This window comes from Pteronotus mesoamericanus, unplaced genomic scaffold (genome assembly GCF_021234165.1).
Source record: "Pteronotus mesoamericanus isolate MK-2021 breed Mesoamerican mustached bat unplaced genomic scaffold, CSHL_Meso_final scaffold_54, whole genome shotgun sequence".
Taxonomy (NCBI): Eukaryota; Metazoa; Chordata; class Mammalia; order Chiroptera; family Mormoopidae; genus Pteronotus; species Pteronotus mesoamericanus.
Genome location: NW_026555321.1, coordinates 10,983,275 through 10,997,992, shown reverse-complemented (window position 1 = coordinate 10,997,992; position 14,718 = coordinate 10,983,275). Strand labels below are relative to the sequence as shown.

The window sequence follows — 14,718 nt, the reverse complement described above, 5'->3', positions numbered from 1 at the left end:
CTACTTCCTATGCTGCCTATAGACTTGAGAGTTTTTAAAAAGTAACTGAATCCAGAAAGCTGGCTTTTTACTCCACAGCAAATGCAATGCCTTTGGCCAGGGCTTGCAAGAAGGATAAGGGGGGAAAACACTATGAAATGGAAAGTTTCTCATCCCAAGGCTTCCCTGAGGGGTAGCTGTTCTCTATTCTACAGTTTAGGGGTTGCCTGTGCTTTTTCGGGACTGGAAAAATACATAAGTTACAAGGAATTTAACAGACAGAGCGGCGTACAGAGGAATTTAAAGGGTGGGCTGGGGGCTAAGGGGTGGGCGGGAGGCAAGAGGGGGCGCGAGGCGAGGCGGAGGGGGGGAGCAAGGGGGAACACTCGCTTGCAAACTAAGCGGCTGCAAATAAAAAGGTGAAAAGGGAGAGAAGTTGGCGCTCAGCGTGAGCCAGGAGCGGTGTCCTGGCTCCTCCCCTGCTCGTTTTAAAAGCACTTCTAGCATTGTTTTTAAGGTGAGAAATGGGAAAGAAAGAGCCGGCTTGCACGCTCGCTCGCTGCCTGTCTCTCTGGCTGTCTGCGTTTGCAGGGCTGCTGGGAGTTTCTAAGCTCTGTGAGAATCCTGGGAGTTGGTGATGTCAGACTCGTTGGGTCATTTGAAGGTTAGCAGCCCGGGAAGGGTTCACCGAAAGTTCACTCGCATATATTAGGCAATTCAATCTTTCATTCTGTGTGACAGAAGTAGTAGGAAGTGAGCTGTTCAGAGGCAGGAGGGTCTATTCTTTGCCAAAGGGGGGACCAGAATTCCCCCATGCGAGCTGTTTGAGGACTGGGATGCCGAGGACGCGAACGAGCCGGGCAGGGCTTGTCTGGGCACCGTCGGGGTAGGATCCGGACTGCATTCAGAAGGCTTTTTGCAAGCATTGGCTTGGAAGGAGAACTTGGGATCTTTCTGGGAACCCCCGCCCCGGCTGGATTGGCCGAGCAAGCCTGGAAAATGGTAAATGATCATTTGGATCAATTACAGGCTTTTAGCTGGCTTGTCTGTCATAATTCATGATTCGGGGCTGGGAAAAAGACCAACAGCCTACGTGCCAAAAAAGGGGCAGAGTTTGATGGAGTTGGGTGGACTTTTCTATGCCATTTGCCTCCACACCTAGAGGATAAGCACTTTTGCAGACATTCGGTGCAGGGGAGATCATGTTTGACTGTATGGATGTTCTGTCAGTGAGTCCTGGGCAAATCCTGGATTTCTACACTGCGAGCCCGTCTTCCTGCATGCTCCAGGAGAAAGCTCTCAAAGCATGCTTCAGTGGATTGACCCAAACTGAATGGCAACATCGGCACACTGCTCAATGTAGGTTTATTTTTTCCCTTCTTCTACCAAGAAAAAAAAATTAATTGTCTCTCTTGCATGCAATAAAGACATTGGAAACAAACTGCACTGGTAGCAAGACAAAGGGTTTAATGATTTAATGCTGAAAGGGTGTAATATGCTGGCGTGTGCATATTGATCCCCTCTGCTGAAAATTTCCTGTTAGATGTTTTCTTCCCAAACAAGCCCTCCCGACCCCCGCTCCTCTCCTTTACCAACCTTACAGTCTCTTGAAAACAGTTTTAAAAATATGTGTGTGTCTGTGTGGTGGGGGGGGAATAGAGGGTGACCACAGGACTTTGAAACATTCTTCAAGTTAAGGCAATTGGACACATTGTGCAGTTTTTACTAAGATGTATGCAGAGGGAATTTAGCTTTGCTGTTTTTTGGATTAGCTACCAGTTGTATATATCACCCCCTCCCTGTGTGTTTCAACAGTCCAAAGTAATTAAAATATGACATCTTCCTTGCAAGGAATTTAGCCTGATTAAGATGGCTTGTAGCTCCTGAAGTTCATAAACCACCGGTTAAAGCTGCAGCCTCCAATGTTTTCCTTACTAAGGAAAAGCAATATTTCTTAGCATTGACCCTGCTGCCACCTTTCCGAGTCACTTTGTTGCTCTAAGAAGTTGCTGTTTTGCTAGAAAACTACTGGCAATGAACACCCCTTGCGCTGAGCCATCCATTATTTTCCATATCTTGCAATTCAGCCAGGAACTTGGGCATTGGTTATAGGAAAGGAAATATAAGTGGGGTAGCCCAGCTTTTTTTGTTTTTTTTAATTGACAATTTGGTTATCTGCTGCTGACACCATGCCGAGGCACGCATCTGGTCAACAGTAGCCTGGCTGCAGGATTGAGAAATGACCAGAAGTCCCAGAAAATCCCACCTTCGGTGGCTGTAGTGGGAGCCTGCAGGATGCGTCTTAGCCCTGACAGTGATTTAGATAAATGGCTCAGCTATCTATCAAAATGTTTTTAGTACTTTATTTGACAATTCATTGGAGCATTAGCCTGAAAATGACATTTTAAATCTTTGTTTTCAAAAAGGTCAAAGTTTAACTGGGAGAAATGGAGTTTTCCTAATAACATGGTGGCTTACTTTATCTAAGGAGAGGAGAAAAAGGAGAGGGGACAATGACAAAATTTAAATTGCCCTCTTTGAAACTTTTCTTAAGGATAAAGACTTGCTTCTTGGGCCAGGAAATCAACAGGTTTGTAGCTGAAAAATCAATAACCATTTGATGCCAACAGTCTGGCTGTCTGACTTAATATTTCGTAGAGCCATAACCAGGGCAAAAAGAATATCGTTTTCAGAAGACGTCTTAATCCTCAGCTGCTCCCCAAATGCCTTTTCTTCCTGCTGCCTCGTTTCTTTCCAGAGGAACTCAGAAAAAACTTAAGCGTTACCAAATAATTTTCAAGCCCACTAAGAGATCTTTCGGACCTATCCTCTCTAGCAATTAAAACAGTGTGAACAATGTCACTTGGGATCGCTGGGAACTGGGGCTTGCTCAAACTTTTTCTTGTAGGAGAAAGTTCTAATGAGACATTTTTTAAAGAACCGGGGAAAATATGCTCGTGTCCCTGGAATAACGCTGGTCAACCTAATAGAGCTTTTACAAGCGGACTTCTCCCTTTCGTAATTAACCCTCCAAACATGCCCATTAAGTTGCAGGAGTAGGGGGAAAAGCTTTGTTTGTTCTTGAACAAGTTAAACAAGGGATTTGCCTTATCTAGGAAGAGGAGTGGTAAATGTGTCATTCGCCTAGGGCCAGCCCGATAAGCAAGAAGTGTTGATAACAGCAAAGTTCAGCTAATCAAAGAAACTTGCATTAGGAAAAGTAAATAAGGACATTTGACAAAGGGATTGCAGAAATTCCACTGTCTTATTTTTGTAAGCAGGGCAATTAGTGCTTATTTTGGTCAATTTCACAAGGGTCTGAATCCCAGGCCCCAATTTTAGTTTAAATGAATAAAGTGTAAATATTGCGTATGCCCCCTCAGAGTCGCTTTCTCCTCCATAAACCACTTTATGACTGGTCAGTTTAGGTGTTCAAGTAATTAAGTTTTTAAGCATAAATAAATACTCCGACGAATGGCTGCCATGCCAGGCTTGGTTCAGGGTGACATAGCTAGTTACGGCTTTCAGAATAACAGCAATCATCTGAGGGCTACCTTTCTGTAAGTAAGAACATAAAAGCCACAACCTTTTCCATTTTCCTTAATGAGTGTTTTGACGAGAAGCAGATCTGTTTGTGCTCTTAACGCAGAGGAAACAGTGGGCAAGGAGGAAAAAAACATAGTACTAAATTCCAACCAAAACTATTTTTTGTTTTGAGATCCTACTGATTTTTTCATGGGGTGGGTGTGTGTGTGGGGGTGTGTGTGTGTGTGTGTGTGTGTGTAGTAATTAGAGTAAATCTTTTGAACATAAAACACCAGAAGCTTTCTCTGAAAGGTGTTAAAGTATTCTTTTTATTTTCATTTTTTTTAAATTTTGAAGACAGAAAAATGATATGCCAACCAGCTGCTGTTGGAGTAGGGCCTGTGAATTGCTGGTTATAAAAATGCGAAGTCAGGATTAGTGGGCTACTAAGGGAATGTGGTATAAATAATATGATTTAAGACTGCCCCTGGAAGGTATGGAGTCTCTAAGTTTCTGTTCAGATGCCTCCTGGATTATCTTGGTTTTAGGCTGCTCCAGATGTTTTCAGCATTAATTGCTCAATGGGCATAGGATAGATCCTGATATTTGTGGTTTAAATATAGTTGCTTTCAGTGAAATCATGAGTGTTACAATTTCTTGGCCCTTTTCCCTGTCCTCTCCCTTCTCAGCACATCAAAAGAGAAAAGAAAAAAAAAAATTCTTTTTGAAATACTATTTTGTCCATTAATGAGAAATAATCTGTTAAAAAAAAAAAAAAAACAACAGAACTGTGGCTGTGTGTGATTAAGAAATGAAGTCAGTCTCCTTCTCAGAGCCCTGGGACCTGAATTTTAAGTATTAAACAGTATCTAAATCCTCTCCTAGTGAGATATAAATTGGGGTCAAAGTGGCAAAATCAAAGATACCCTCTGAAAGAGAGACTAAATAAAGACTGACAGCCACCGTATGAATTGAATGGGGTTTTGAATAAATATTTCGGTGAAAAGGCTCAATTGTTTTTCTAAAGTAGGACATAATTTTCTGCTTCTCAGCCACATGACGGTGGTAACTAATACCATCAGAAAGAAGAGAAGAAAAGGGACTTTTGCTTAAATCTCAGAGTGCAGGATAGGGTCGGTTGAAAACAAGTGGGAGATTCACGAAGTTTTCTTCCCTGTAGAAGAAAGACATTTACCAAAATAAGTATCGCCAACGTCCAGATAACTTGGTACTTTAGGTAAGGAGGTATGGGTGGGCAACTTAGAAGTAAAAGTGCATGAGTTTAAATTTTACCACGAGAAAAGTGTAGATTCCAAAAGTAAAACAAAACAGTAGGAGCAGTAGACATCTGTCAGCTTAAACTTCGCCTATGGAATTGATTTGGAAGTTCTCGTAAGCATTTGATTCTCCAGCTCAAATGCAAAGTTGTTGTATTGGAACAGGCCTTCCCACCCCCCCCCCACCGCCCCCCTTAGTAGATAAATTACCAGAATGGCAATTTCTGATAGGTTAGCTGACCTGAATTAGAAGTTTTCTTCTCATTTCTGGAAACCTAGCTTTGACGATATAATACCCAGTCAGTATTGTTGTGAACTTTTCTTTACAGCATAAAAATAAAATAGAGTTCTTCTGCATATCAGATGCTTATAATTTACTTTCAACATGTTAAGCCTCTGAATTGGATGAAAAAGAAAGAAAACCTTACCGTTTTCTCCTTTATGTATTCCACAAGCATCAATAAAGGATTTCAGAAGGGAAATGCATGATAAATGATAAAGATGATAAATTCTGTTCTCAAGGAATTTATAATCTTTAAAACTAAAGAATTTTTTTTTAAAGCCTTGAAATTTTTAGTTAGAAAGTGACTCTCTAGGAGTCAGATGGAGATGTGAAACCAAGATGCAAAATACAAAACTTTTTCAAGTCGCAAAGGACTTATTAAACAATACGTGCAGTGTTTTTAGAACATCTTAAAAAGGATCTTCTATAGAGTTTGAGTTACATGTCTAAGTGCCAATAAATTAATCCTTAAATGACATTTTTATACTTTAAATGTTCTAATATAAATTCAGTTAACTATCAATTAAACAGACTATTTCAGAAATGGGAGTTTTGATGAAGGTTAATCAGAAAACTCTTGGCTAAAAACCTCTCCAAAAGATATTAATGTGGAATCTTGCCTTTCAAATTATAGGGTGCTTATGGCAGTCATATATCTCTGATTTTCTAGAATAACCCACTTTCAAATATACTGCCACAATTCCCACATAAATCATTGAAATATGCCAGATATTTCAATATTACGACATCTCCTAGGCTGCCCCTTGAACCCGAGTGGCACGGACAGTCTTTGTTTGGATTCTATGGTCAATATAACGAGAGTGCTCACAGCTTAATTTTTCCATTAATACTGAAGATCTCCTTGTGTCATGCTTCTGAACGTGAATTCCTTTTGTGGCAAACTATAGATCTGTAAATAGAAGACATCCCTTGCAAAATGGATTTAAGTATTACAATGGGGATTCTGACTCTAGCACTTGTGAAACGTACGTGTTGGGAGTCAGGGAGGGGGTAGAATTAGTGAATTGAATTACTCTGAGTGAATCTACAAGGTCCTGCAGAAGAAAGGCCTGCTTGAGTATGGTTGGTAGGCTAATAATATGGGTGTAATAATGTATAGTTTTAAGTTGAACATTTCACCTAAAATGTCATATGGTGTGCTTAAGTGTGATATTCTTGTTACAGAATTAAATGCTTATGATTTTGTAATAAAAGATTTTGTCATTTAAGAGGGGCATTATTTGTGCCAAACCCCGTATATCAGTTCATCTTAAAAAGTTGGAATTGGGGTTGAGAGAAAGAAGGGAGCAGAGTTAACTCAGGTTTCAGATTTATCAGCATTCTGTCTGTAAGTGGCTTGGCCTAAGTACCTCTTGTTAAACAGCAGAAGAGATAACCTGCCTGGTCTGTAAGATCTAACAACACAACCTCATCAGTCAATATGTTGCCCTGAATTCTCCTCTTCCTTCCCAGCTTCCTTACTTCAGCATCAAGAAGCACGATTCTTGTCCCATCCATCCCCCTAAACCCCTTTAAATGAATTTTTGTGAAATGTTGCAGAAGTTCTCTGTACCAAGAAAGCAGTAGAGGGTGAGTCTGCAGGTATTACGTTATTTATCCTGAGCTTTCAGAGCTTCTTAGATAGGAATTCACACAGGCAGTGGAACTGCTGACTTGATTTTTCTCCAGCCTTGCAGGGTGGGGAGCTGAAGGCGTGGGGGTGGGGGGGGGCGGCATTCAGTTAGATAAGACCCTTGGTGCGCAGAATGATAAGGCGAGGATAACAGGAACTGACATCAGCAGGCGACTCAGCCTGGCCTAGCATTTCCTCCGCCAGGGCACCGGGGTCCCAGGAGTCTCCGGCTCCCACCCACCGCAGCTGCTGAAGTGAGCCAGCTCAGGGTGGGAGAAGCAAGCTCATGTTATCAGGGGTGATGACTGTGAGTGACAGTGCCCCTCATTCCCAAAAGGAGATTGCTTTAAACAGAACAAAGAAAAACTTGGTGGGGGGGGGGAGTGATTTTAATAAAAACAGATCTAAGATTGTATTGGCAGTTTAACGTTGTCATGTAATAGGTATTTATTTCCTGGCTGTCAACAGTTTGTTTCCCTCCGATGTCTCATGAGAGTCTACCGAGCAGTCACCAAATATTACCACCTATGGTTCGTGCCAAGTGTCCATATAGAACAAAATCGGAGGGAAGCCACATTATCAGAGTTAATCCCTTGGACTCCTATTTACTTTTCGAAGTACCAAGTACCCACCCCCACCTGCATCATATGACAGCGTTGTTAAACCCATTTCATTTGCCACCAGCCCAGCAGATTTTCCTCTGCTCTTTCCGTCTTCCTTTTCTCTTAAACTCAGATTTGTTTTTTCTTTTGCAAATATATCCGACTTGAGGTTTGCAGAAGGAGAAATTCAAATGAAAGTGTCCTATTTTATTTTTTCAAGTTTATAGGTTCTCTTCAGTCTACTCCTTTCAAGATTGCTCTTTTTTAAAATTTTAGCGTTGAATAGGAATTAATCTCCTAATTTGATTCAGATTTAGTGAAATGTTTGCTGTTGTTGTTGTTGATCAATTACTGTAATTACTGTTCACCACTGATGATTAACATTTTACCAAGTGGGGGGGGAACATAGCTGAATTCAAATACTGTGATAGAAGTGATGCAGATAAGATCAGATAGGACCAGTGCATCAAGTAACTGGGAAGAGAGATGGATCACATTTATCACAATTTTTCTCTAATTTGCAGAGCAAATGAAGATCTCATGTAATAAATCCCTGTTCTCACAAATATTAAAGCTTTCAGGGCTACAGTACCTTTGTCTTGTCATCAAAGTCCATAATTATAAAAAGGCTGATGATCTGAAGGTCATTTTAGCTTCAAAAGATTTTTTAGGGTCTGGTCTATTGGAAAGCTTGGGGGTATAATTAACTAAAATGGAAATGGAGGCAAGCGAAATTTAGTTCCTGATGTTTTAATTTAGCTCAGTACTGCCATGTGTTATTGAAGAGAATTCTTAAAGGCAAACATAATTATTTCATTATGGGCCTCAGAATGCTTTCATTGGCTTTAATGACAAGAAGCTGTATAAAAAGGCATACATTTTAATTAGTCCTCCTTATATTTACATCAGATAAATAACAAATAATTGATGAAAAACAAGACTTTGGAATGGATGATTTCACATAGCGCGCTGGTTACAGTTTAATGATGAAACATTTCTCTGTTGCTTTGCATTTTAATTATCCAAACATTACAGTGGTGGGGCTGCAGAGCTAAAATACTGTTGTTGCCATTTTATTTCCAAAAAAAAAAATAAAAAATCATGATTGATGCTTATGAATTGGAGGCTGAAAAAGGTAGCTAGGACCGCATCTCAGAAGAAGTAAATTGCCAGTACCATTAATTTCGCTGTGTTTGTTAGCACTTACTTTCATCACTTCTATCTTTTCTGCTTCATCTTTTAGGATTAAGGTGGTCAAGCATTTCACATGTGTTTTTATGGCCACATCTTCTCCTAAATACCTTTCTTTCCCTCTTGCTGCCGATTTTGAAGACTTGCCTAAAAGTACTTTGCCAAATGTGTCCTGGAAATGCAGGGAGCCTTTCTCCAGGGTATAAGCCCAGTTTACCTTTGATTTTATATGAAAACCCATTTCACATGATTCATCCCTTTTGGTGTACAGAACACTAATTGTTATTATTGATTTTAAATTCCGTGACCATTACAAGTAACCCAGATGACTGGCAGATAAAGGGTAATAATCCATGGAGTTCTGGAACTGTTTCATGTTTGTCTGGAGTACTTTATGTGATCAATATTAACTGCCCCATTGAAACTAACTGCTGTATCAAATAACAGTCAATCAAATGAATGTGCTTAGAGATTATTTATTGAAAGCTTTAATTGTTCACTGGGGCCCTGCTTATCAGAGGAAACAATAGGAACTAGAGATAGGATGAGCAGGTTTGGCTTTGCGGGGAAAGTTGGAAGATGCTGATGAACATGCATCTCTCTGGTAATTGGGCAGGAGTTTCAGAAACCCATGTTGGGCTTCTAGTAGGCAGAAATTGCATGGGCTCTTACAGAGGTTATCCTCTCACCTGTACCCCGAGCGCTCTCTAGGGAAGGTATAATGGTTTTCTTGCCCTATGAAAGTTGTCCCTCTCTGAGAGTTTTATTTCTGCTTCCTTGGACTCCCACTCACATCATTACCCTCCCATGCATCACCCCACTTGTAGCGCGTCACTGCCTGATGGTCTGAGATCATGGAAATAGCCTGACTTGATGCAGGATCAATTTCTACAGCTATGAAATGGGAATAATAATGTCTACATCACAGGATATGTAGAAAGATTAGAGATACTGTAAATGAGGGTTCTAGTCTTGTCCTGAAAACAAACAGATGTCACTGAGTAGACCTTCTGCTCTGTTCCATGACACCTATGGCTTATGTGCCATGGCTAATGGCAACCAGTCTTTTTTAGTTGGTATCTCTTTTCCTCAGTGAAGTAGTTCCTCTCTGTGTGGCTCATGACTTAGATGACAATCCTTCCCGTTTGTCACAGTTTGGATAGCACTGTGGTCCTGATTCAGTGGCATCCATTTAACCAAACCCCCAGATTTAGTACAAATGGATTGACTTTTACAAGTGAGCGTTGTCACTTTTGAAGTTGTTACAATACACATCGCCCAAGGATGCTGTCAGGGGCGCAGTACATTTTTATTACTCACTGATGGATTAGATCTTGTAGCGTTCCATTCAACAAAGGGCTCTTGGGTGTCTGCCATGTTCCAGGCTCCCTGATATGTTCCGGACAGGGGGAAGTGTGAGGGGAGGGAGACGGCAGGAGGGATCTGATGCTGCCCCTGCTCTCTCTGGACTTGCAATATATGGTACAAACTTGTGCACACGGGTCCTTGTGAGACAGCCCCCTTTTAACACAAACAGAGTCTCCTCAGGACTGTGAACCTGAGTTTCATTTTGATAAAAATGTAAAACTGCTGAGAACCACAGCTGATGCATAAGGTGAAGGATCAAGAGGGTGACACATTTTTGTCACAAGGAGCAGGCTTGAAGTTTTCCTATGTGTCGGCCTCCTGGGTAATTTCTAAACGTAGCTTACAAAGCAGAGTTTTAAACTTACCTTGAGCAATAGAATAAGTGCATACCTTCCTAACGGGCTTCTTGAAGGCTCTCATATGAATGCTTCTGAAGTGTTTGTTAAATAATGTTCTTTCTGGGGTCGGTCGGATTCGATTAGGCTTTTAAAAGTCACTGATTTCTTTAGGATTGTTTCTGAGACATTTTACTATGCAACAAACTTCCCCGAAGCTCAGGGGCCTAACGCTTTATTGTCTCGTGATTCTGTGGCTGGGCTGTGCTCAGCTGGGCAGGTCTTCTGTCCCACCGGATGTCAGCGGAGGCTGTGCCATCCAGGGCTAACCTGGGCCGGAGGTCCCGGAGGGCTCACTCCCGCCACTGCCAGTCATGGGGTCGGTAGAGAGCTCCGCTGGGGCTGATCACTGGCCTCGCTGCACGTGGCTGGAGCTTCTCACGGCCTGGTCAGGGCGTTCTGAGAGGGGACATGCTGGAGGGAGGAAGCGGACGCTCGCTGGATCCAGAGCTGGCACAGAGTCACTGTCACCATATTCTCTTGCTAAGCTGCCACAGGGCCAGGCCAGATTCAATGGTCTACCTCTCAATGGGGGAGGGACGAAAAATGCGCAGCCAACACCAGTCCGCCGTGACAATCATCACACACCAGTATGTGCCCCATGACAACAAATTACTGTCTTCTGACAATAGAGGCTAAATTGAAAAACTGTTGGATTATAGTTCGGGTTCTTTTCTTTTGGCAGGTTAAATACTTAGCACAATTCCTCTCTAATGACTATACATACATTATTATCTCTTAATCTTCACAAACAATTCTGTGAGGGAAGTACGATTGTCCTCCTTTTACAAAAGAGGAAATCGAGCCTCAGAGAAGGTGAGTAACGTGACCGGCCTCACCCAGGACAGGGTTTTCAGTCCTGAGAAGGCCTCCCCACCCTCCACGTGCAGTTTCTCACTGAGGGGCCGCCAGCGTCCACGGTGCTGCCCGCGGAGCAAAGAACTCCTGAAAAACTTTTTATGCCCCGGTAATACCAAGAATGACCATAGAGTGTTTGGGTTTGGGGGCCGTGTGGAAAAGGGAGAGCTGTAATTCCCGGGAGTCCCTCCGGTCACGTTATTTCTCTAATAGAAGCCGTAGTCCTTTTATATTGTGCAAGAAACTAGTGAAGCTATTTTACTCTTTTGTTCTCTGTGTTTCTTTATCCTGGTTGTCGTTGAAGTCTGCGCTGGCCTGGCCCTCTCTCTATGGCTGACAAGAGTTGGGGTCAGGATTAGTTTTGTATTGGCAGAGAAATCACAAGAAAGTGAGAGACAAGAAATGAAGTTTTCCACGTTATCCTGGTTCACTTGTAACCCTCGTGTAGAAATGGGTGCTCGTGTTTCCTACTGGCTGGTGTCTCTTAGCTAAGCAGCACAATTGTGTCTTCTGTTACTTAAAATAGCAGGGAGGACTTTCTAAGAGATGATGAAGTTGAATCATTATTCTTGTATTTGCCTCCTATTTTAAGTAGCTGTTTTGTTTGGAGAGTCCTGCACCTAAGAAAACGATTATTATTTAATGAAGTTTACATTAATAATGATGTTATGCATAAACCATGGTCAAAGACAACGATATGGGCATCAACTGTTGGGGGGGGGGCTGGGTGAAGGTGGGCAAAGAGGGGAAAAAGGCAGGACAGCTGTAACAGCATAAACAATGAAAAATGATGATGATGATTAGCCTCCTGCATAATGCTCTTATTTTTGTGATTTCAAATATACTTTAAGTGGATACAGTATATTGTTTTGGATTGTTATAGGCCGTATTCTACCTGTTCCTTTTATTTGAGATCCAGTTGATGTTGAATTACACGTTTTGAAGTAATAGAGACAGATAAACAGATTGAAGTGAATCACTAAAGGCCATGTAGTGGGTTCTAGAGGGAAGTAGATCTCAATCTACAAGGTGCTGCCACGTGCTTCAGTGTGTACAGTGTGGCAGCAGCGTGTGGTGAGGCACAGGGCAGCGGGCACCCATCCTGTGCTGCCTCTGCTGTGGGGGCCAGAGCTCCAGGGTGCCACAGTGTTTCCATCTGTAAAATGGATCCATAATGCTCATCTTGCAAGCGTATCATAGACTTAAGTAAAAGGGGGTATTTAAAGTACCCAATATGTGACGTTCAGTAAGAGATTCTCCCCGCCCCCCCCCGCCAAGACTTCATTATGAAAAGCTTTATAAAATGCAGAAAAGCTAAAGAATCTTCTAGGGAATACCTGGATACTCTCACCACATCTCCCATTAAAGTAAACAGGTTTGTTTTGTGTTGCTACCCATTTTTCCTCTGTGTGTGTTGGGGAGTGGGGGGTTTGGTTTTTGGCTGGATTCCCTTATTAACCTGGGAAGTCTTTGAGGTTGGATAATGTGTCCTTTACTTCTGCTTTTCCAAGGCTAGTCTAGCAGTGCTTGGTACCTGGTCAGTAGTCAGTTAACTACAGCTGAGTCATGAACATGGTCAAGCATACCACCACTTACTGTACTCGATATCGGCACTGTCCAATCAAACTTTCTACAGTGATGAACTCTGTAATCCTATGTTGTCCAATATGGTAGCTGCTAGCCATGTGTGGTTACTAAGCACTTGAAATGTGGCTAATATATCTGGGGGACTAAATTTTTTATTTTAATTTATTTAGCTGGCCACCGTATTGAACAATGCAGCTCTATATACGTCAGCTATTAATATTTTTTAAATATTTGTTCATTCTCTTTATTTCCCTCTTCCTTTAGCCTTTATTCTTCTTTCCTATTGCTATTATGGAGCTCTAATTATATCTTTATGTAGCTGGTAAATAGACTGTAGGAGAATGTAAACAGAAAACTGTGGGGTGGTGATTTCAGTCATTGTTTAACTTGCTTTCCTTCTGGGTGGAACTGTTTTTCCTGGGGCCTGGCAAATACTTGGTACTTATTTTGCTAACACTTATTTGGCAGAGCGAAACCAAGATTTTCACAGAATTCCACTGGGCTGGACTTAATTACATTTTTTGTAGCAATCATATCACAGGTTGCATAAAGTTTCTAGTCCTATGCCCCACTCCTGATTGGTTTTCAAATGGACACAGAGTATCTTCCAACATTTTTCAGCTACTTTCAACTTGTTTAAATAGCTTAATCTTCTGGGAGGCAGAGAGGAACAAGCCATAATCTATGGAAGCCTCCGTATGTGTTCTAGAAAATTCCATGCTCTGCCTCCCACAAGGGCTTTCTTCTGCTTATATATATATATATATGTGCCCTGCTTTGTAACCCAGTGCCTGGCACACAGTAGGTGTCCAAGAAGGATGCTGAAAGTAGTTCAGTGACAACAAACTTGAAATTCAGAACATCACAAGAGGTGTCTGCTTTTATTTATTTGTATATCTGTGGCTTACTCAAAACACTGGAAACAAATTTGAGGAAGGTGTCAAAAACCTGAGAGGTTTAAGTTGGCTTTTATGGTCAGCTCTTATAAAGGTCTTAGCTGGAAAGCTGGCCTGGAAATGTAAGAATGGGATATTTCCTTGATCTTCTGGCACTTACTTTGATATGCCAGGAACAGATTTTCTATGCTACTTCCGGTTGTTTAAGACATTGTTGCTCCCTCCCCCCCTTTTTTATGTCTAGCCCTAGAAATGGTGTGAAGAGAGTAAATAGAAATAGGAACAAATCAAGATGACCTTTTGATTTTGTGTGTTTCCCCCTGAATGGTTGCAAGTTGTGATTGATTTTTTAAAGTGAAATAATCGCCATCATCATCATAGTTAATATTAAGTGCATATTATCTTCCAAGTGCACAAAATGGCTTATGTCATCTAAACCTCACAGCAGCCCAAAGAGGAAGCACTGTTTTTCCTCCCCTTAATGGATGAGAGTTCCCAGGCACCGAGGTGGTCAGGTACCCACTTCAGATTTCTTGAGGAGGAGGAAGTGATTTTGAAGTTCCCCACTCAGCTCTGCATAATGTGGGTTTCCTTCCCTCTGCCAGCTTTGCAAAGTGCACTCCTATTTTCTTTGTGGGGAAGGGCAGTGAGGAAGGTTGGAAGCCTCAGAACCCACAGAATAATAAAAGAGTTTCCAAGTGAAAGCTGGAAACAATACATTTTTTAAACAAAATGGGCAGTTACTCTAATTGCTTTGCCCCTACTGTTCAATTCCTTTTTATGTTCTAATTCATTAAATTATGTGCACACACAGGCTTATTATTTACAGATGTATGCACTTTTAACTGGCTCATATGAAACAGATGTTTCACGAAAGGTAACTGAGAGCAAGTGATCTAAACCCTCCTTAGTGGGTATCAAGTGAGTATTATGGCTCATTATCTGCAGGTCTTTTGCTATTATTTTGAATTGCAGTGTCCAGTGTGGGGAGATGAATTTAATCTGTCCCCTGGAGGAACAAATTAAAACACAATGACCCTATAAGGAGACAGCTGCATCTCAAAATAAAGGGAGGTTGTGTGCAGGTGATAGACAGGTGGTGTTCACATGTGGGCTCAGGTGGG

At 41.6% G+C, this 14,718-nt stretch overlaps 1 protein-coding gene across 2 annotated transcripts in view; it reads left to right on the top strand.

Annotated features, from left to right (window-relative positions):
• Window positions 1-617: 617 nt before the first annotated feature.
• Window positions 618-14,718, top strand: part of RARB (retinoic acid receptor beta) — a 162,094-nt gene continuing 147,993 nt past the window's right edge. The window contains exon 1 of one of the 2 annotated variants that reach the window (XM_054595042.1): window positions 618-643. Coding sequence is in view for 1 of the 2 variants with exons in the window: in XM_054595041.1 (XP_054451016.1) it covers window positions 1,182-1,338 (157 nt within the window). In the remaining variant the exon portion in view is untranslated. The other variant, XM_054595041.1, reaches the window with a different exon arrangement.